Source organism: Pangasianodon hypophthalmus, chromosome 20 (assembly GCF_027358585.1).
Source record: "Pangasianodon hypophthalmus isolate fPanHyp1 chromosome 20, fPanHyp1.pri, whole genome shotgun sequence".
NCBI lineage: Eukaryota > Metazoa > Chordata > Actinopteri > Siluriformes > Pangasiidae > Pangasianodon > Pangasianodon hypophthalmus.
The window spans coordinates 14,982,490-15,005,667 of NC_069729.1; the positions used below are offsets into that span (position 1 = coordinate 14,982,490).

At 37.3% G+C, this 23,178-nt stretch overlaps 2 protein-coding genes across 3 annotated transcripts; one reads left to right on the forward strand and one right to left on the reverse strand.

The window, feature by feature from the left end:
• Nucleotides 1–1,864: 1,864 nt before the first annotated feature.
• sec13 (SEC13 homolog, nuclear pore and COPII coat complex component) lies at nt 1,865–12,865 on the reverse strand. 2 transcript variants are annotated; one of them, XM_053227032.1, is made up of 9 exons: nt 12,803–12,865; nt 9,867–9,911; nt 9,629–9,744; nt 8,596–8,747; nt 8,347–8,480; nt 8,012–8,145; nt 7,493–7,613; nt 5,521–5,667; nt 1,865–2,347 (listed from the first exon to the last, which is right to left on the reverse strand). In XM_053227032.1, the coding sequence occupies exons 2-9, from the start codon at nt 9,870–9,872 to the stop codon at nt 2,237–2,239; spliced, it is 921 nt and encodes a 306-aa protein (XP_053083007.1). In that variant the 5' UTR covers nt 9,873–9,911; nt 12,803–12,865; the 3' UTR covers nt 1,865–2,236. The 2 variants fall into 2 exon arrangements, with proteins under 2 accessions (XP_053083007.1, XP_026788396.1); XM_026932595.3 differs by lacking the exon at nt 12,803–12,865 and adding an exon at nt 10,988–11,142.
• Nucleotides 12,618–23,151, forward strand: cand2 (cullin-associated and neddylation-dissociated 2 (putative)). Its single transcript, XM_026932594.3, has 15 exons — nt 12,618–12,852; nt 15,465–15,608; nt 15,736–15,890; nt 16,315–16,438; nt 17,371–17,627; nt 17,944–18,049; nt 18,144–18,289; nt 18,590–18,876; nt 19,472–19,613; nt 19,806–21,308; nt 21,459–21,554; nt 21,655–21,824; nt 22,093–22,257; nt 22,670–22,777; nt 22,856–23,151. Exons 1-15 carry the CDS (start codon nt 12,785–12,787, stop codon nt 23,078–23,080), a joined length of 3,696 nt encoding a protein of 1,231 aa, XP_026788395.3. The 5' UTR covers nt 12,618–12,784; the 3' UTR covers nt 23,081–23,151.
• The last annotated feature ends 27 nt before the right edge of the window (nt 23,152–23,178 follow it).

The window sequence follows — 23,178 nt, forward strand, 5'->3', positions numbered from 1 at the left end:
ATTCTGATCATTTGGATGGGTGACCGAATACTTTTGGTAATATAGTGTATTTCCTTGCAGCATGTGAATAATTTCAACTAAACAAACACAGGAAATCAAGTGGATGACCAATTAATAGGCAGTAATTACTTAAGTTTTGGGCCTGGTTTTCTTCTTTCGCTTTGTTCCTTTTACATTTTTCTGTCCAAGATAGATATGAACACTTCATGATCGCCTCTTCTTAGTGATATTCTGAGGTTAGTTACTTATTTTCTATTCTTTTCACACCACAAGGATACTGATATTCAAACCACCTGATACATAAACCAGTTTCCCAAATGATAGTCAAGTGAACATTTTTGCCTATCCATATAATTTTCTTTTTTTTTTTAATCATGGGTTCCCCTGGTGGTGGTCCTGACTTGACAACACACAATTCCAGTCATAACTTCACTGATTCTTGATAAAGTTCAAGCTCTGCATTTTGTAGCTTCCACACAAGCTTATTGTTATGGGTGTGGTGACAAATAGTTAATTGTAGAGCAAAACAACCCCAACAATCAGCAAAACTGTGCAATTCTGAAATTTTTTATTGCAAATTTCAAAGAATTTCTAATGAATCAGACTTTGTTAAATTATAGATTTAGTCTTGTTTATGGTATATATATAAAACTGCTTATTTTTTCTTGAATATCCGTAAGATGACTTCAGCAACCTTCTGTGACTTTCTGTGAAAGCTGTTTTGTTTTGGTGATGGATGATGCAGGCATTTGTGTAGCTTCCACTTTCGTCAGAAATATCAAAGATACTCTCCCAGGACTAGATGCAATGCTCTAACATTTGAGAGTGGACTGTGTCCCATGTGGACAGATATGGGAGGAGCTGCAGGGCATACACCACAAAATATTTTAAACTCGTAGCACTCTCTAGGGTCACTGGGGGTTCAGAGTTATACACTGAAGGAGAGACAAACTGTGTTGCTGTATGTGCTGGATCCAGCACAGTTTGGTGATTTTCCTACTGCTCTACATCTCATTGTTTGTTCATTGCAAGATTCTGCTGCTGTGGATGGTCCCACATGGATAGCCTAAAGACTTCGGCTATACTCTCGGATATACTTACACACACTTAGGCTATAGTTAGGATATAGATTTGTCGTGAAGAACTGCTGCTGTAATCATAAAGACTGTCTTGTACTTGTCAAAGGACTCCTATTCATAATATGCTCATACTGAAGATCCTTTCAAGATTACTTCCTCATGTCATCTTAGGGATTTTTTTCCATGCCACTGTCAGCTCTGGCTTGCTCATTAGGGATCTAAATCTATATTCTGATTTCTGTTAAGCAGCTTTGTGACAATATCTATCGTAAAAAGAGCTATACAAATGAAATTGATTTGCATCTCTGATGCAACCACAAAATGTGATGAGTTGAACTAGGTGTGCTAATGCAGGAAGTTCACCAACCTGCACTGAACTTCCACAGACACTCCTGCTCTAGGGTAATGCATCACACAACACCATAATAAACACACTGAGTGAAAGCATGGCATGCTGGAGACTGGCATTACAAAAGCTTTCACCTGTTGCTCAAAACACATGACCGGTGCTCAAGGGGACGTCGGCATTTTCCGATCAGTCTTTAAGCTTTGAAGATGATTATGTCTGTGACTTGTACAAAAAAGGCAACCCTGCCAGTGTAAGAGCAGATAAAATTAGAAAAAGTAACTAGGCTGTTACTTAAACCATTATTCACATTTTGCTTCCCAACATCCTTCAGCTACAGTGATTTGTGCATTTCAATTCATAAATGGATGTTACACTGAAAAATCTTAAATTACAGAATTAAACAAAAATTAAATAAAAATCAAAATTAAGTGTATAATTACTTATAAAAGTTTATTTATTAATCCAGTGGCACTGTGAGCAAATTTCAAAGAAAATATCATTAACCATTCCACTTAAGATATTAAATACAAGATCTGGGCTTTGAAACTTCAGATCATTAATCACAACATTTATTAAATCTACTTTCAAAGGACATATCAGAAAATCCTGCATTTCAAACACTGCTGCATTTTACTACCTTTGAAAAACTTTTGAAGGACTTCAAAAATTGATTGAAAAGTAGCTCAGACTGTTCTGGCCATCTGGATTTACTAGTTGTTGGGGGAATGACAGGCCATTGGTTTAAGAAAGTCTCTGAGGCTTAATGAGCTTGTCTGTCTGTGGGAACCCATCTCCACTAGGTTCCATCTCACTGCTCGTTCTGCTGGCCGTCTGTGATGGAGGTCACGGCTCCTTGGCCTTTATTCACGTCGCTGATGCAAGCCCACTGTCCGCCTACAGACTCCTTCCACAGAGTCACCTGGGAATGCAAGATGGCAAACAACATCAGCCTAAAGCTCACCTTATAACAATCAAAATAATATGCTTTGATTTTAAAGTACTCTTCTACAATATGCAAATTCACTAAGACAGAATCACATTTTTAGGGTTCAGGTTACACTGATATGTTTATACTCGAAATACCAGACATGATATACTCATTTTAGACAATTTTTTGAATAAACAAATAACGACTGTCATAAGGTAGCACTTTTTCAGCTAAGAATGACACTATCCAAAAACTATTGTTCTGGTAGCTCAAGAAAGAAAAAAAAACAACAGAGCTATACTAAAATTTGACAACCTATGAGCATCAGACTTGCTTTGATTTAACAACAATAAAACTGCAAAAGCAGCTAGGCATCAGGTTTTGGACCCAACATCTGGCTTTAATAAGCAGGCCACTGCAATTTCCTAAACTTGAATATGTCACAGTGATAAATTCTGTCTGAGATGTGTGTTATACTCTATGTGTATAACTCAGACTTCAGAACGTATGAGTACTACCAGCCTTAACACTCAGTTTGAATGCACCAAACAACATGATTAGGCAGACATACTTAGCTACATCTGCTGCTTTGCTAACATCTGCTGCTCTTCAGGAACTGGGGCCATGTTAATTAGCAGTACATCAGTATTCGGTATAAGCAACATTAGCATCTTTAGTGCAAAACAGAAGATGGCTATAAGCTAAAAACATTTTTAAGCTTTTCAGAAAAAAGTCTGGATTTGCACAAAATTTACTAAATGAATGCATACAAAAAATGCATTAACTATTAATCTGAGGAGTAATTTCTTACTCTTATTTCACACCTCATTTTATAATCTCAGTAGCAATGTGTGCAATATACCAGTGGTCCAGGACATTTCTCCCAGTTACTGTCAGTCAGGAAATTATACATGCTTTTGTGATAACTAGACTAGATCACATTAATACCCTCGTGTGGCAGACTCAAGAATCATCTCTAACCTACAGCCAGCTCAGAACGAACCTGTCAGAATCCAGATACATCCCAGAATAAAAGATCCTCACTTAATTTTCTCACTGGCGTCCTGATCATTTTAAAACTGATTTTAAAATTCCGTTATTAATTCTAAAGGACTGCCTCAGGCTACATTCAATAACATTGTTTGATTCAGAGATCCAGTCTAAAGTGGGCAATTTTTCCCAACCCTATAATTAATTAAGATTTTTTAAAGTCTGTTTGTAGTTTTTTAACTTTTTTTTTTTTACTTGAAATTTTGATATTTTATTTTAGCCTAATTTTTCTGTTTTTAAATACTCTATAATTTCTCTTTATGTTTTCTAAAATACAATAACTGCTATTATTATTATTATTATAGAATTTAAAAATTTACAAACATTTTTGATATATTCCACTAGCTATCCATTTCACAAAGATTTTTTATGCTCCAAATGCTTGAGTGAAATGCTTACCCAATTGTCTGAAACTTAATAGCGAGGAGCTCTCACTGAAAGAGCAAGGTTATTCAAGATTTTGTCTCAATGAAATCAGCCTGAGGTGACCTGGCAGCCTCTTTGGGTGAAATAAATGTAGTCATTAACCCCTGAACCTTGAAGTATCAGAGATTTGATAGTTTTTCTAAATGGCTTTTAACTTGCTCTTGTTAAAAACATGTGTTTAAACATAATCAAGCAATACTATTACCCAGCACTCACCCATAGAAATGATCTTATTTCCTTCTTTCTACTACAAATAAGTCAGGAATAAAACATGATGGCATTGTTGTTATAAGAAAGATACTCAACAGTTTGGTGACGTGACGTATAGCAAACTTACTATTCTGTTGATTACTTTCCGATAACATCACATCCCAAGTGTTTTATTCCTCTTATATCCCAGCAAATTGTCAATAACTGCAATGATGTGTCATACATCCTTTTCTAGTTATATTTAATGATCTGTCACCGCCCCACCAGCCTCTTTTTTCCTCTCACGAAGTTAATAAGGCCAAAACAAAAAAATTTATGTTACTGAGCAACCGGAAAACGCAAAGTCATCTGTCCTGAAGACATTCCTGTGGCAGAAAACTTACTGACTGACACTGTAGACACTTTCCATAACCTTTATAAAAAAAAAAAAAAAAAAAAAAAAGTCTCCTTATGTAATGCTTGAACACATTTTAATCTGTTTATCATTAATCTTAGATTATGTGATGCATCATCTATACAAGTCTCTGTGCATTAGTTCTTACTATAAAAATGCTGTTAGAACTAAATCCAATATAAACCTGTGGTTTGAATTACACGTGGCACTAATCATAGCTGCTGTAATAGAAAAATGATCAACACCTTCTGACCAATCCGATTTGAGAATTCAACAATGCTGCTTCATAATATGCGTTAACTAATATTTTTAATGGACCATCTAGTTTAACAAGTACTTCAGAATTTTATCAGTGTGTTTATGATAGAGGAGATATTTAAACAAATCAAAGTAACCTAACTCTGAAAAATCTGTTTAATATGTTTTTAAATGCCGATGAAACTACGTAAATGGCCTAGGGACATCCCTACACGTTTACTCTCATAACGAATCTATAAATATTCATAACGCATCACTCATGGCATAGACTCGAGAGAGAAGACATCTGTTCACCAAAATTAGGGAAGTGTTGACATATGAGAATGTATCAGCATTTACTGACATTGATTGCTGCTACTGTAGAGCTAACATAGTAAACAGCCAGGTATATAGTACACGAGGAGGATCTCATTTTTCACTGTCATATTCTCAGTGATTTATTGTTATATTATTATCTACTGCCATTGTTCTGAAGAAGCTATGTGTAGTCACAGTTTAGGTAGCAGCTCGTCACAAGAAACTCTCATGTATCACTAACATCAATGTAGTGTCTCCTTCTTCAGAGAAACATGATAAGGAAAGACATTTTCCAAAGGTGCAGACCATTTTCATTTACAATCTGAAATCCTACAGATAACAGTAGTGTTTGGTGGCCTTTTCATGGTGCAGTAATTCAATTACATTTTGGGCTGGTCTTAATCCTTATCACAAATTTCAAAGCACCGCGAAGTCTGTATCTCACTGTTACTTTGAGTAATACAACAAAATTAAATCACAAAGTGAATCGCTTATTATTCTTAAGACATCTACACACGTGGACTTGTACCTTGTTGTCTCCTCCGGACACGGCCAGGATGTTGCCTGTGATGGACCAGCTGACGTGCCAAACTACATCGTTGAATTTGTGCAGGAGTTTTGCGGTCCAGGTGTTTCCAGAGGGATCGTCACATGTCCAGATGAATACTCGACCATCCTGCAGAGAGAATGAGAGAGCACTTCAGCTGAGCAGTTTGCTAAATAAATATATTCATCAACACTCATACTTCTTTTAATACCCTCACACGGATTGGGCTTTTTCTCTTGCTTTAAGTTTTAACACTGATCCTAAAATCCAGTCATTCCTTGGATGTTTAGATATACTAAGCTTTAGATGTGTCATAATTTGATTAATTTGTCTTGCTTCTGAAATTTGATTTCAATTAATATAAATAAAAAAATCTCTAATATTTAGTAAAACGGATAGGGACAGGAAATAAGCGTAATCGATATGATTATATATGAAGACACATAAACATAAGGATAGATTTCTTACTTTTAATATAGATTGATTAGGACCATTGCATTGATGCTGCTCAGTGAAAACTATCCGCAAACCACAACGTCATCAGAATTCAAAAATCATTTTATAAAATTGTCATTCCAACTGAGGAACATATTTCCAAATACAGGTTTAAAGGACTCTCTGTGATGGTGACAAGTGCAGGGAAACCTAGCCACAGTTTTAAATACATTACTGTAACAATACAACACAACATCCTGTGTTTAGGTGATTGCGTTTATATTGCACATTGGCTGTCTGGGATTACATGGTGTGACATTCCCTGAGACAACACTGTGAAAATATATATGACTAATTTGAAACAAACACGATTAATTGATTTTGTCTCTGCTTGGCTTCATGGTCAGGTTCAATTCAACTCTTAGCAATATTTTATCCATTATTTAGAATAGCACAAGAATTTACTGGTTGATTAAAATCAATTGAACAATGCAGATAAGTCTTATTAGGTTTGTCATTTGCTGATTGTGATAATACATCTCAATACCTGAACTTCAACGACAACAGCTGGCTGACAGTTCATACAAGTTATGACAAAAAGAAATCATTGAGTGTTTTGTCTCCAAAAACAAGGGAAGAAGACTATTAAATGTATGAATACACTGTGTGAATACACAGGAGTGAACACATGAACTCTTTTTTTCTGTCTGATATTAGCTAGTACCTGAATTTTAAAAAACCCCATGTAGCCTTCAGACAAACCGAAAGGCCTGTTTTGCATACTAGACTTCTGGATTTTCTAGATTAGTAAATATGTTTGAATGTAAGGCCAGAGTTTGAGACACAACTCAGAACAACAGTTCTGATCACAGCAGAAAGGTTTAACAGAGCTTGTCAGTGTGTTTAACACCACTGTGCATGAAATTGCTAGTTATTTTACTTTGAAACACTTTGAAACCGGACAAACTTTCAATCCTCCAAATATAATTTTCTTATATAGGAAAATGACGTGACAACAGAAACAAACATTTCAAACCCATTTCATTTCATTCATTTCAAACTCCATCCATTTCAAACACACTTCCTGATTTTTTGAAAAGCTGTATCAAGAAAAGTAAATTCATCCTTCCATGAATCCTTCCATCCTTCCACCACTAGACTGCTAAATCCGTGCAAAGAATATTCCTTTGGTATATGTTACACTTATGTTACACATATGTTACTGGCATAATACACTGATAAAATGTTACAGTAGTTCTAAACTATAAATCTGAAAATTAAAGGTTAACGCTTGGGTTCGCAGAAAATTCATTTAAAAAAAAAAGAAATCAGAGCAAACCGGATAAATATACATTTTAAAACATGAATAAATGAAACTCTAAATACACACCCAAACCTTAGATTAACATTAACTCAGATTATGGAGCAGTAAGATATAATAAATCTCTAGAACATGCCACATTTGGGACAGAGAATTTTACTACTCAGGTTTCATATTGTAAGAAAATGGAGGAATTACCTGAGAGCAGCTGGCAATTGTGCTGGTAGGTAGACCAATAGATGGAGCCCAACCTACATCTCTCACCCAATCACTGTGGGCCTCCAGTTTCTGGTCCTCCTTCCACTGACCATCCTCCTCTCTGTGAAAAAAAAACAAAAAACAAAACAAAACATGAAGGCGCCAATAACTGGAAATAGTGTGCGCAGCAGTGGAAAAAAAACATCATCATACAATCAATCGACATGCTCGAAGTACATTGGGAGTTTCCAAAATTTATCATGACCCATATCAGCTACTGCTGCCTTAATGAAGAGCATGTATAACTGGTTATATACTGTATCAACAGTTTGTTGAAGGCACATCTCGAATTGAGTGTGTAGTAGCAGTAGTAGTACAAATGCAGTGTGTTTTTTCAACCATACAGCCATGCAAACATCTGCAGTCCTACAGCTAGCAAACATCTGCAGCTTTAACTACGCTCAAGACAGATCTGCTTTTGCATTTAAAAAAAAAAAAAAAAAAAAGCCTATTACTTACTTCCAAAGCTTGACTAAGTTGTCACAACCTCCAGAGACAAATCTTTTCACGTAATTGGGTTTTTGTCCTGTAGGCTGGTCTATGAGGCTGCTCGGAACAACAGCTGGAGCCCAGCTCACTGCATTGCAGCCAATCTGGCAGGAAAGATGCAGAGAAACATCGAAATCTCCTTCTTCTTTTGATTTAAAACAGGAATTCAAAATTCAGTGCTTGTACTTGATATTTGTATCTATACTCAAAATTATTAGCTAGTAGTAAAGGATGAGTGAGAACACTGCCACATATTTATGTAGACCTGGTGAAGAATAAGCATTAAGCTTTTAAACTGCATTTACAGTGTGCGCATTGTTGATCTTCTTGATGTCCCACTGCCCGTCACCAGTATAGGTCAGAATCGAGATGGCACCGTCAGAGCTTCCGCAGGCCAGGATTAAACCGAAGTCATACGGTCCCCAGCATATAGAGTTCACTACAAGAGGGAAAATTCATTTGAACATAATGCATCAATCTATTAGTGTAACAGTCACTCTGAATACAGTAAGCATTAAATCTCATTTTAAATCAATCAAACCTATAGAAGGTACCTGAGGAGTTGTGGCCCGTGTACTTGTACATCTTATCCCATGTACCATTTTCTTCTTTCCAGATAATCACTTTTCTGTCGTAGGAGCACGAGGCCAGGATGTTGCCGTAGGTGGGATGTGCCCAGGCCACTTGCCACACCGGGCCTTCATGTCTGCATATGAGCATTAAAAATGTTTTGCTGAGACCAGGCATACATTTCTAATTCCTGCTGGATGCTGTGTATTGACTATTGTGTATGGACTACTGATTGGAAGGTCATGAGTTCAAAGCCCAGCACCATGAAGCTGCCGCTGTTGGGCCCTTGAGCAAGGCCCTTAACTCTCAACTGCTCAGGTGTATAAATGAGATAAGTGTAAGTCACCCTAGATAAGGAAATGCTGGAATCCAAACACTGAAAATGTAAACATAATGTAGAATAACGGTAGTGTGGGATTCTGTTCTCAAGATTAGCCTTATCCTTGGGAGATTGTGAGTTTGAACCCCAATGATTCCACAGCCATCCGTGGCTGGAAGCCAAGGGAGAAACAACCAATTGTGGGTGTCTGTAAGCTCATGCATGTGGAAAAGAGTAACAGATAAGGTGCTTTCACAGCTGGCTTTTTTTTTTTTCTCTTAACCACCATTGCATGTTTGTATGCAATGCATATAGTCAAGCTGACCAAGCAGCTCCTCTTCACAATGTTCTCCTTCTAAGGCTACAGAAAAGGCAACCAACCTCCCTACTACCAGAGATAAACACTGACGGGCCTTCTTCCCCCTGCTGACCACTTCTGTTGGAACTACACTACAGGGAGAAAAGGCAGAGCTGCTCAGCTCTGTTCTGGCTGGGGCTGAGAAACTTGCTAGATCCATTGCATGGCATTACTGCAAAGCTTTCTTTTTCTAATGTATATAAAATGTAATATGATTATTATAGGTTTAGAAACACTTGATCAGTGGGCTGGAGATACAGTCAATATGAATTAAAAAGAGCATACTGTTACGTCAGCGACTGGTAATTTAGGGTAATTTTTAAAAGCAAGACTTCCCTACCCCCTCAGGTCTGCCACAAGAATCTGGCCTCCATTCTTAACATCAAAGATCTTCACAGATCGATCGGAGGAGCAGGTTGCCAGTCTAGTGCCATAGTAGTCCATCTGAGCATCATGCTTTAAGAAAAGAAGAAAAGACAGAAAGATGATTGAAGTATCAGAATCTGGATGCACTAAGCACCAAACTCCAAAATCCAGCTCACTCAAAATTAAATTGAATAAGTCAGCAATATACGTACGATCATATCCTCATGGGAGGTATCCACGGTGTTAATGACGGACACCTGAAATATAAACACAGACTTCAGATGAGGAGAGAAAGTAGAACTGATAGGATTGCTTAACTTATAAAACAGTTAAATCCTAAAACAATCAAAATGGATCCTAACAAGTAAGAAATAAAACACAATGGAGTACACTGTTGATCATTTCCCAACAACAGCACATCCTAAAAGGTTTTATTCCTCTTATAATCACAGCGATTTGCCAAAACTAACAATTTTTTTAATCTATTAAAGAATGTCACATCATACGTTTCATCTGCTTATAGTTACTTTTACTGTTGTGGAACGTTTGTGAAACAAGTTAGCTCCTGTTATCACTTACTGCTTTACCTCTGAATGTTACAAAGCGCTGATACTGGAGACTCCTTCCATCAATGCTAAATAAACACTATCTCACAGAAAATTTTACCATATCTTAAATTACACATAAATTTCATCCGTTTATGTGGCGCGTCCCCCGTACAAGTCCCTGTATTCGTTGTTAGTATAGAAATAGTAACACATTAATACGAGTGCCTTAATATAAACCTGTGATTGGTTTGAAGCTGGAACTACTATCAGAGCTGCTGTTATAGAAAATTAATCAACATCTTCTGACCAATCAGAATTGAAGATTCAACTGTGACGTGTAATACAACAGTATATAACAACTAACGAGTTTTTTTTTTTTTTAAAAGTTCACTCACTGTTGAGTTCAAAATTACCTGGGTAAACCTTAGACAATGTTTAAATTTTATGAGATTTAAATTAATGGAAGTATAGAGGATAGCTAGCTAACTAGCTAGCTAATATAAACAGGAAATTACACCTTCACTACCACGATCTACCTAGCAAACAGTTCTAGCTCAATTTCCACAGCTAGCTCTCTATAACTGTGCGTTTTCATTACTTTTACTCTTAAGTATGATTTCTTTTGGCTATCAAACAAAGCTACTAACTACCGGGTAGATGTCTAATGAAACGGGTCACTATAAGCTAACGGTAACTAGCTAGCTGTCAGCAAATTAAAAAAAAAACTTCTAAAGTGAGCCTTATCTAATCAAATACCAAACACAGTGGAGTAATGTTTCACTTACCATGTCTAGATATTAGGATTTGTTTAACAAGTTAAAAAACAAATAAAAAAAACAGCCACTGCTAAAGGCATCCAATAAACCGCCGCTTGTGTTTCCGACGTGGCAACCCAACCACCGAGTGACGAGGATATTTCCGCTATGAAAAGGCGCCGGGTGGGACAAATAGAAAGGAAAATAGTTCCACACATTGGTTCCGCTTTGATGCAATTCGATTACCTGCCACAAGATGGCGCAAACTCTCTCCAAACTCAACGCACCGCATTAAGTGTCACAATTTTGGGCCACATTACGTCCAAATATACAACATGAATGTAACGCCGTGAACTATTTACTCATGCACTAAAAGTAACAAATAATACAGTACACACAAGTTTTGACACAAAGTTTAGCCATCCATTTATTTCGCTCCAGCTGCGTATTTATAGCTGTTTCCACTAAACGCTTTGCTGCAATGCAAATAGTCGCCACAAGATGGCGGAAAAAACTCTCAAAACTGTCAACGCATCGCTTAAAAAGGTGTCAAAGTTTTTGGCCACATTTACATGTAAATACACAGCATGAATGTAGCACTGTGAACAACTGTCCAAACCGTATACAACTTATTTACAAGTTAAATCCAACAACAATCAAAATGGATCCCAATAAGTAAGAACTAATACTGCCTTCATGTGCTATCGGAATTAACCCACATGGAACACATTTATTTATTTATTTATTTATACTTCTTTTTTGACACCATAATACATATTATTCAGTTAGCTTGCTGACGATAATGGAATTTTGGTCAAATATAAGCTATTTTCACGGTGTAAACACGTACAACATGCACAGAATGGTTTCTGATGTAGTACATCAGTGAATATGAGTAAAACGGCAAGCGCTAACAATTAGCCGCATTTAGAAAAATGAACAAAACCTGCCACTCAGGACAGAAACTGTTCTCTCCTCCACCATGTTGAAAGTTTAGGACTCTTTCCACCTCGGAAACTCGGGTATTAATATTATCTCCGAGTTTCCCAGTCGTAATTACGACTTGAGGGGTCATTCATGTGCAACGTTCTAGTGGGAAACTCGTATTTACGATAATTTCGACAGCACGTGAAGGCAGCATAAAACACGACAGCGCACACTGTTATACGTTATTGTTGGTTTGTTGCTGTTTCCACCCCAAAGCTGATTGTTTTGTTTGTTTGCAAATACATACTATGAATGTAGCACTGTGAACAACTGTCAATACTATTTGTCCCTTCACTAAAAGTGACACATAATAGTTACACACAAAGTTGGGTATTATGTACGCAGCCTATAACGTACACTTTGTAGTTTTGAACACACCCAAAGCTGCAATACGTTTAGTCGCCACAAGATGGCGGAAAAACTCCCCAAAGCTCAACGTGCTGCACTAAAACGTATATATAAAAAAAATATTGGTCCAAAAATACGTCCAAATACACAGTATGAATGTACTACCGTGGAGACGTGTCCATACTATTTGCTCATGCACTAAAATTAACTATTACACAGTTAACAACCCTGGATAACATGTAACATGCAGTCTAAGCGGTAGGGTATATAGTTTGTGGTTTTGAACGCACCCATTTATTTCAGCAATCTATTTATAACTATGTACAAGAGTCAGGTTTCTCAGTGTCATCTACCAGAGACAGACCCTTGAACCAGAAGATAGGGTCTTATTCATCTAAAAAATAATAATAATCCCTCTTTTTCACTGAACACCGACAAACCGACTGATTTCCGATTGTTCCGATTATTGGTGTTAGTATCTGAAGAGCTGAAATGTCGAATATCACCTACCACATTTCCAACCTGTTGGAAAAAATGACATCCACTGACAAAGACTTTCGGTAAGAGCGCCTGTGTTTAGCGCCTGTGTTTAGTTTAAGTGGAAGCCGCATGACTAGTAGCAGGCTATAAAAATAGGACGTTAAAGGATTGTCCTCCAGTTTCTCAGATTAAATGTGTTTTCCGTTTTATACGAATATCACAAAATACAGTTTGTAGTCATAAGTTTCCATACGCCTTACTGAATCTGCAAAATGTTAATAATTGTTTTAATAAGACTGATCATAAAAATTGCATTTTGTTTTTATTTAGTACTGCCCTGAATAAGCTATTTCACATAACAGATATTTACATATAGTCCATAAGACACAATAATAACTGAATTTACACAAATAAACCAGTTTAAAAGTTTACATACACTTGATTCTTAGTACTGTGTGTGTTAACTGGATGATCAATGACTTGTTTATATTTTGTGATAGTTGTTCATGAGTCCCTTGTTTGTCCTGAGCAGTTAAAGTGCCCACTGTTCTTCAGAAAAATCCTTCAGGTCCTGCACATTCTTCGATTTTCCAGCATCTTCTGCATATTTGACCTCTTTTCAACATGGCTATATGATCTTGAAAACCATCCTTTCACACTGAGGACAGTTGAGAGACTCATACACAACTATTACAAAAGGTGCAAACATTCACTGATGCTCAAGAAGGCAACACACTACATTAAGAGCCAGGGGGATGTAAACTTTTGAACAGGGTGATTGGTGTAAATTGTTATTATTTTGTTTAAAGATCTTTTTTTTATTATTTAGTACTGCCCTTCAGAAGCTACATAAGATATTTACATGTTTCCCAGAAGACAAAATAATAACAATTTACACCTATCTATCAGCTATCACAAAACAGAAATGGTCATTGATCATCCAGGTAACACACACAGTATTAAGAATCAAGTGTATGTAAACTTTTGAACTGGTTCATTTGTGTAAATTCAGTTATTATTGTGCTTGTGGACTATATGTAAACATCTGTTATGTGAAATAGCTTATTCAAGGCAGTACTAAATAAAAAACAAATTTTTATGATTCTTCTTTTAAAAAAAAAAAGTATTAACATTTTGCAGATTCTGTAGGCCGTATGTAAACTTGTGACCCCAGCTGTAGGATCTCTAACCCTTGCCAGAGCCATTTAGCGGTAAACAGCCTTTCCAAGTCCAGCATGTGTCAGACCTCTGTGATTACATACAGTAGGCCTACACACAAAAATAAAACACTTCTACTAAATTATCTAATGTAAGGGTATAAAAAGATATGAATAAGCCTCCTAAATTAGTAGGGTAATATTTAAATCTATTGATCAATTGTATGTGGGACATTTTATACATTTAAATGCAGCACTAGCTCTTTACAGTATATGCAAACAAACAAATGGGGTGAACAAACAAACAAACAAACAAACAAACAAATGGGGTGAACACTCAAAAAAGTATTAAATTAAATTGACCTATAACAATTGAAAGATATGCAGTATGAAGTAAGCTAAACTAAAAAGTAATCAAATAGTGTTACAGTATTACTAAGATATAACAGCATTGTGTGAAATGCCAAAGTAAAACAATTTATTTCTTAAAACCAATGAAAACAATGCTGAATATCCAGAGGCATTTATTTATTTATTTATTTATTTATTCAAATTTTTTAAAAAAACAAAAAAAAAAAAACGACACGTTACCCTTTTTTGTGTTGTACCTTTGGGACTACTATGAAGGCTATGAAGACTTTTTTCGATTTTAAAACTCAAGTTGGATTTTAAAACTCTGTTTGGAGTCCAAGTTGCTAAGTGATGATGCTAAAGTAAAAGTCTGGCAAACAGTCAGATATACTATACACAGTTTTCCATATTTTTACCCATTCCAGAAAACCAGAATCATTCGTTCATCTTCAGTAACCGCTTTATCCTGGTAAGGGTCCCAGGAACTCTAAGAGCAAGACATGAATAAACACTGAACAGGGATTGCAGTCCATCTCAGGAGCTGTGAGATGACACCACTATCCATTGCGGCACCGTGCTGCCATAACATTTCGTTATTTTGGCTTCTTTTCAGTTTGGTATCACTCCCCCTACAGGTCTGAGCCTCCCAAAGTTTGGAATGTGATAGTATGGGAATGATAAAATAGTTCTACTTTGAACTAAGTTTATAATTATTAACTCTTTTAGAAAACAACTGAGTTACATAGCGTAACAATTTGTATGTCAGGTATAGCAAGATTTTGGTGTGTATTAGCCAAAAAGATTTGCTTGAGATAGACCTTTATTAAAGAAACAAAAAAAAAAATCACCAAGCATATCTTGCCTTAGTGATGACATCTGTAGTAAGAGAAAATTGTGTGAATTTGATGTTTTGTCAAACAGTTCATTTAAGTACGGAGCCCCTAAGGGGACATGGTGATGAAAAAAAAACATGAGATGGGAGGAACATGAGATGGGAGGAAAATTTATATTTCAAAGCTTTTGTGTTCACTGACAGAACCTTTGAGTTCCCCCGAGAAACTTTGCATTTTCTTGCAATTTTTTTGCATTCTCTTGCAAAGATATTTGCGTTCTCTCACGTTTGCGAGCGTGAATTTAAGAGCTTTATAAACCAGTCAATTTCCTGACTAGACCTCTTTGTTTAGGTTTATGGCCACCAATGATCTAATGATGGAGCTGCAAAAAGATTCCATAAAACTGGATGAGGACAGCGAGAGGAAAGTGGTGACCATGCTCCTGAAGCTCCTAGAGGACAAAAACGGGGAAGTTCAGAACCTGGCCGTCAAATGGTAGCCAAATTATTTGTCCATTTCACCAACACATAATGTATATAGTGTTTATAAATCCTTGCTATCCATCATCATAGCTGTTTAATTTCAACTGCTGTTGAATGTGAAGTATTTGTGATCTATGCAGTCTTGGTCCTCTTGTGGGCAAAGTGAAGGAATATCAAGTGGAGACGATGGTGGACACATTATGCTCCAACATGGTGTCTGACAAAGAGCAGCTACGTGACATCTCCAGCATGGGGCTAAAGACGGTTATCGCAGAGCTGCCCCCACCAACTGCAGGTGAGACATTCATATGTTGGTCCTGGCGGCTCAGTGTTTAAAGGCTTTGGCCTACTGAACATAGACTTGTGTGTTCAAATCCCTGCACCACCAAACTGCCACTGAAGGTGCTTGAGCAAGGCTTCTAACCCATATCTGCTTATCTGTATCCAGTCTCATTTGTAAGTTGGTTTGGATAAAATTGTCAGCCAAATCCCAGCCAAATAAGTGTAAATGGTGGTAAAATGTAACCATGTTATATATGCTTTATTGCACTTTGTTGCACTAGAGAAGCTTAAGGATGGCTGAGAGTACAACATTTGTCAAACATTTCACATTTTGCAGTGTAATTAATTACATGAAACAAAATTCACAGTTTTCAGGAAACTTACATTGTATCCTGTCATGTTATCCATATTTTATAACTGATCTCCTCTTCTTTCAGGTTTGTGTCTGACAGCTAACGTCTGTAAAAAGATCACAGCTCAGCTGATTGGTGCCATGGGAAAACAAGACGATGTGTCTGTACAACTAGAAGCCCTGGACATCCTTTCTGATATGCTAGGAAGGTTGGTGTCTAACATTAATCTGAGATGAAATTCTCAGCCAGGTCATCCAGGTTCACACATGCACTGTATTTCCATTTGAGGTGTATTCAGCAGCTCCTCATCTTATGGTACTTTATAAACCATAACCATATGGAAATTTTACTAGATTAAAAAACTAATAAACTCTGTCATACAGTGTCAGTGTCATATGTGTGTACACAGTGTATGTATACTGAGGGGGTCAATAATTATGAATTAAGCAGTTTTTAGTTTTTTTATTTTTAAATAATTTTGAGGACACCTAAAACTTTAATTTTATTTCTGTAGAGTCAATTCAAAAGAAGCAGAAAAATATCACATTCTAATATACTTAAATTTGATGTTGCAATACAGCAAAAAGAGAAATAATTACTAGGAATAATCGTTTTCTGGAGGTACTGTACATTCCAGAGAAAATTCTTTATTCCCGAGTGTTATGAATATGGCATGTCAGAAAAAGGTTCTGTAGAACTGTAGAAATGGTGTGACTTCTGTAAGGAAAAATAAACAATGAAACAAGTTAAATAAAGAAGTAGGTGGTGATTAAAAGGTTTTCCCAGTTTTTATAGCTTTACTTTTCCATGGTATGGTTGAGATTTGCCTGGGCTTGCCCAACAGAGTACAATTTTAATGTGGGAAGGTATGACGCATTACACACCTACGTATTAAGAATAACCTAATCATTAAGAACCTAAAGGATGGATGTTTGGTCTGTTATAATTGTTTGATTTATATGCCTCACTCTTTCATTTACAGCAGTGAATACACTGACATTGACTACTTACAAAAAGTTAGCAGATCTAAAAAAAAATCATACAGGTTTAAATACTTTATTTACACTTGCATTGAGCATAGTATTTTTGATAACATTATTTCCAATGATATTATGGTTCATAATGTTTTCACCTCTGTAGGCTAAGCAGCACCTTAGTCGGTTTCCACCAGTCAATCCTGAGCAGTCTTCTTCCACAACTGACTAACCCTCGCATGGCGGTGAGGAAACGTGCCATTATGGCGCTTGGGCACCTGGTGCCCAGTAGTAGCCCTGCGATCTTCATGCAGCTCACTGAGCATCTCATGAGTGAATTGGCACGAGGAGCACCTGCTGCAAACACACGTACCTACATCCAGTGCCTTACCGCCATCAGCCAGCATGGAGGGCACAGAGTTGGTGAGATAAGGGTTTGCGATCAGAATCATATATAGCATCTGTATGCAGTATTATGAACTGGGAGAGGATATGGTAAATGATGTTTGTTTTTCTTACATAATATCAGTGAGATAAAAGTTATTGCCTAATCTGAAATCAGATTTGCACAATCTTCCATACAGATTTCCATGATATGATAAGATAACCCTACATTGCAACATGATGGAATTCTTTGTATCACAGTATTTGGTTACAACTTTATTTATAGTTGCATTAAAAGGCAGTATGATCCTCAGCCTTTGTATCAGTTGTATCAATTCCTGTATGTCTTCCTCAGGGGAGCATCTGGAGAAGATTATTCCAATGGTGGTAAAGTTTTGCAATGTGGAAGATGACGAACTGAGGGAGAACTGCTTCCAGGCATTTGAAGCCTTTGTTCGCAAGTAAGTCTTTTGACCTATGAAACATCAAGATATAATTTCTGAATTATTTCTCATTAATCCATAAAGTATAGAACTTTTCTCTTTTTCCTGGAAGATGCCCCAAGGAAATGTCTCCTCACATTCCTATGGTAATTAGCTTGTGCCTGAAGTATGTCACCTATGACCCAAACTATAACTACGACGCAGAAGATGATCAGGAGGACTCCATGGATATTGAGGATAGAGGGGATGAAGACGAGGGTGCAATTTTTATTCATTCCTAAACATACTAGGAATTATGGTAACATTTCTGTGTGACTCTGTATGCTTCTGTTCCATCTACTTCGTGAGTTTTGATCAGCATAGCCCTGACCATGTTGCATGTCTGCACAACTCCAGAAAGTCAAAATTGAACCTTTACCAAATTCTTGTTGAAAGGAACGTGAAAAAAGCAGTAATCCCCTCATATCTTTTTTCCACATAATCTAATGACGCATACAGCAATTTAAAAGGATTGTGAAACAGCTAGCAAACTTTTCACCACCACATTTTTTCTAACAGAGTCTGATGATGAATACAGTGATGATGATGATATGAGCTGGAAGGTAAGACGCTCATCAGCGAAGTGTCTGGAGGCGGTTATCAGCAACCGTAGAGACCTGCTGGTGGAACTTTATGTGAATGTGTGCCCTGTTCTGGTGTCACGTTTCAAAGAACGAGAGGAGAATGTCAAATCAGACATTTTCTTGGCCTTTGTGGCTTTGCTGCGGCAGACTAAACCCCCTCATAGCTCTGTTTTAGATCCTGGAACCAAGGAAGACCCTGCAGTTACCCTTTTGAAGAAACAGGTATGGACAAAGAGTGGTATATTAATGGTCACACTCAACTAAAGCTGAGTGATCATATTTTACTCACCTTGCTCACAGATGTCTGTATAAAGAACTGTGACATTTTTTACTATTTTGAAAGTACTTATTAGATATAGTCCACTATTACTATTAAAAATTCTATATTTAGTACCTAGTTTCAGACCCTTTGTAGTATACATCATGTAAACACCACCATATTCTGTCTAATGGAGCCATCTTCGTCTTTGACTGTAGACTGTAGACCTATGATGTGTTTATGATATGTTAATATATGAAATACTCTTTGATACATACTTTGTGAAAAAAACTGATTGAAATCCCACGTACATGTACTTGATAAGTCTGGTTCTCACAGAGTGTGGGATAAATCTGCTTTGATTCAGGAGATTTGTATACATTCATTTCATGTGGCTATTATGTTTCTCAAATGTTTTACGGATTGCACTGTATGAATAGCCTAAAATTGTATGAACTTGCAGGTAATGTTATATTGAAGGGTTCAAATTTTGAAGTATATGGTGAGATATTTGTACAGTAATACACTTTTAAAATCAGACATCCTTTGCGTTTGTAGGTTCCCACAATAATAAAGGCCTTACACAAACAACTGAAGGAGAAAAGCATGAAATCCAGACAAGGCTGTTTCAGTATACTAACAGAGATAGCCATTGTGCTTCCTGGGTCATTAGGAGAGCACATTCCTGCCCTTATTCCAGGTAAGGTCCTAGTTCAAATTAGCATATTTTGTACAGTTCAGGTATGGTTCATATGATTCAAGTAATAAGTGTACATCTGAAAAATAAACAGAACAATATTAATAAGGTACTGTATTTAAATTTTTGTACAGTCTTGCTAACTTTTAGCACTTTTCATAGATGCTCTCTTATGAAGACTTATTCTTTCCATAGGCATTGTGTACTCTCTCACAGACAAGTGTGCCTCCTCCAACATGAAGATTGATGCACTCTCCTTTCTCCATGTTCTGCTGTCTAGCCACACCCCAGAGGTCTTTCACCCACACATCAAAGTCATCCTGCCACCAGTAATTCACTGTGTTGAAGACCCTTTCTACAAAATCACATCTGAAGCCCTTCAAGTGACTCAGCAAATGGTCAAGATGATGCGCCCCTTAGATAAACCTTCTTCTTTTGATGCAAAGCCTTATGTTAAAGATATCTTCAGCTGTACCTTACAGAGGTTAAAAGCAACAGACATCGACCAGGAGGTGAAGGAGAGGGCCATTTCCTGCATGGCCCACATTGTCAGCCACTTGGGAGACCAGTTAGGAGGAGACCTGCAGCCCACCCTACAGATCTTTTTGGAAAGATTAAAGAATGAAATCACCAGGCTCACAGCAGTAAAGGCTTTATCCATCATTGCCACATCTCCACTTAAGATTGACATAAGACCTATCTTGACAGAAGGTATTCCAATTCTTGGATCGTTTTTACGAAAGAACCAACGTGCCCTTAAGCTAAACACACTAACAGCCCTGAATATCATTGTCACAAACTACAGTGACAGTTTCAAGCCAGCTTTGATAGAGTCTGTGTTGAATGAATTACCTGCTTTGATTCAGGAGAGTGATATGCATGTTTCCCAAGTGGCTATCATGCTTGTCACATGTATGGCTAAATTTTGTCCAAGTTCTTTAGCCAAGATAGGAGGCACTATCTTGCCTGAAGTATATCACTTGGTCCATTCTCCACTGCTTCAAGGAGGTGCTCTTGGTTCCATCATTGAGTTCTTCCAAGTCCTGGTCTTGACCAAGGCCAGCAATACGGGGTACAATGATCTCATAAAAGCTTTGACTGGTCCTTTCTATAAGGCTAAATCAGCTGACTCCATGCCAGTCCATAGACAGTCCTATTACTCAGTTGCAAAATGTGTGGCAGCACTGTCTTCTGTATGTCCCAAAGAAGCTTCTGGAACAATTACCAATCTCACCCTAGAAGTGAAGAACCAGAAGACTGCAGAGTCTGTGAGGATCCTGTCATTTCTTTGTCTTGGGGAAGTCGGGCGTTCCATGAAGCTGGGTACTCACAAGGAGTTGAAGACCGTCATCATGGATGCTTTCAGTTCCCCAAATGAAGAGGTGAAATCTGCAGCATCATGTGCACTAGGCAATATCTGTGTGGGGAATCTAGATGAGTACCTACCATTCCTATTGAAAGAAATTGGTAGTCAGCCCAAGAGACAGTACCTACTTCTTCATTCACTAAAAGAAGTGATCAGTGCTTTATCAGTTGAGAGTCTCAAGCCTCATGTGGAGAGCATTTGGTCTCTGCTCTTCAAGAATTGTGAGTGTCCAGAAGAAGGTACTCGTAATGTTGTGGCAGAATGTCTAGGCAAACTCACACTGGTCAACCCATCTGAGCTTCTGCCCAGGCTTAAGAAGCAGTTATCCACAGGTAAGAATCCTTAGCAACTCAAGCTATTGTAGCCAAAAAGAGAATATTTGCTTGGGCAACACCTAGGGAGGGGTCCACTGATAGAAACTGAGATCAGTATATTCAGCTGTGACAAATGAATTATATTAACACAAGGCAATCTCTTCTTAGGTTCCTCTCTTGCCCGTAGTACTGTTGTGACAGCTGTGAAATTCACTATTGTAGATCAACCTGTGCCCATAGACTCACTTCTTAAAGAAAGCATAGGTAAAATCTTTTCAATTTTATCATCACTAGATTGTTAATGAATAGAGTTGTTCAGTTCCACTGCAAAATTGTGTGACATGGTCACATTTTCCCCTACTAGGTGATTTCTTAAAAACCATCCAGGATACAGACCTTAATGTACGACGTGTTGCTTTGGTGATGTTTAATTCAGCTGCTCACAACAAGCCTGGCCTGATACGCGGTCTTCTAACCACAGTTCTTCCAAACCTCTACAAGGAAACCCAAATTAGGAAGGAGCTCATTCGAGAGGTAGCATGTCATTTCGAGATTACCCACACTACAGTGGCAAAACTAACATTCTTTTACATATTTTAAATGGATGTGTTTTAGAAAATAATTAGCAGGAATAGGTTTAAATGTGTAAATGTCTGTGAAAATTAGCTAAATAAATAAATAAATATAGTTCATAGTATACTGTGTATCATGAAAATGTAGGTTTTCATGAGCTGAATGTAGAATACTTGTATAATAATGCAAATAAATAAATTGCTGGTTTGAAATATGTTTAATATTTCAGGTAGAGATGGGTCCCTTTAAGCATACAGTGGATGATGGGCTAGATGTGCGTAAAGCAGCCTTTGAATGCATGTATACTCTACTGGACAATTGCCTGGATTGTCTGGACATCTTTGAGTTCCTCAACCATGTAGAGGAAGGCCTAAAAGACCACTATGACATTAGAGTGAGTATACTGATGATACCATGATTCCATGCCATTCATATTTTTATTTGTTTTGCATAATTTGACACAATCCAGTTTCTTGAAAAATAATTCACTGTATCTTATAAAGTTCAATACCACAGTGTTTTGGATAAGCTCTGAAAATAGTTTTTGTCATTTCTGCCTTGTCACATTGCAGAATCTATCCCTTTTTTTTTTTTTTTTCGTAAACACTACAACTGATCTTGAACTGCAAGTCATTGTCATACCTTCTCTCATATGCAGTGATTCACTGCCTAAAATGACCAGAGAGCTTTGTCCCCACTATCTATTGCTAAATGTATTTAGAACATACTTGTGAATTTATATGAAAGATAAAGAACTGCATTTTCCATTACATTATTAAATCACTGATATCTCTGATGTTCCCTAGATGTTAACCTTCATCATGTTGGCTAGACTTGCCTCTTTGTGTCAGTCTGCTGTTGTCCAAAGGTTGGACCGTCTAGTGGAGCCCCTTAGAGCCACATGTACTACAAAGGTAGGTCCTAACTGGCAAGATACATCAGCTATGTTTAATATGAAGGACAAATCATAAAAAGTTTTTCCCCTTGTTCAGGTGAAGGCTGGCTCTGTTAAGCAGGAGTTTGAGAAACAGGAGGAGCTGAGGCGCTCAGCAATGCGTGCAGTGGCGGCTCTTCTGTCCATCAGAGACGTGGAGAAAAGCCCAGCAATGGCTGACTTTGCCACACAGATCAGAACCAATGCAGAGATGGCTACCATTTTTGAAAGTGTTCAGGGAGACCCCATATCAGGGGCTGTGGATTCAATGGACACTAGTTAGGTCTTCCAGCTATGAGTTTGCACTGTTGTGTGTATGAAATTATTTTTAATAGAAATGAGTGGTCTTCTGTGCGCTAATGGTTTAGTATCACAATTTTG

Excerpts from the sequence above, each read along its gene's own strand:
- sec13 (XM_026932595.3), bottom strand. Across the intron at positions 8,481-8,595 it reads CACGGGCCACAACTCCTCAG|TGAACTCTATATGCTGGGGA; the intron begins GTACCTTCTATA and ends TCCCTCTTGTAG. Across the intron at positions 2,348-5,520 it reads TGTCCGGAGGAGACAACAAG|GTGACTCTGTGGAAGGAGTC; the intron begins GTACAAGTCCAC and ends TTGCATTCCCAG.
- cand2 (XM_026932594.3), top strand. The coding sequence starts at position 12,785 with ATGTCGAATATCACCTACCACATTTCCAACCTGTTGGAAAAAATGACA. Across the intron at positions 18,877-19,471 it reads TTACCCTTTTGAAGAAACAG|GTTCCCACAATAATAAAGGC; the intron begins GTATGGACAAAG and ends TTGCGTTTGTAG. Across the intron at positions 19,614-19,805 it reads CATTCCTGCCCTTATTCCAG|GCATTGTGTACTCTCTCACA; the intron begins GTAAGGTCCTAG and ends TTCTTTCCATAG.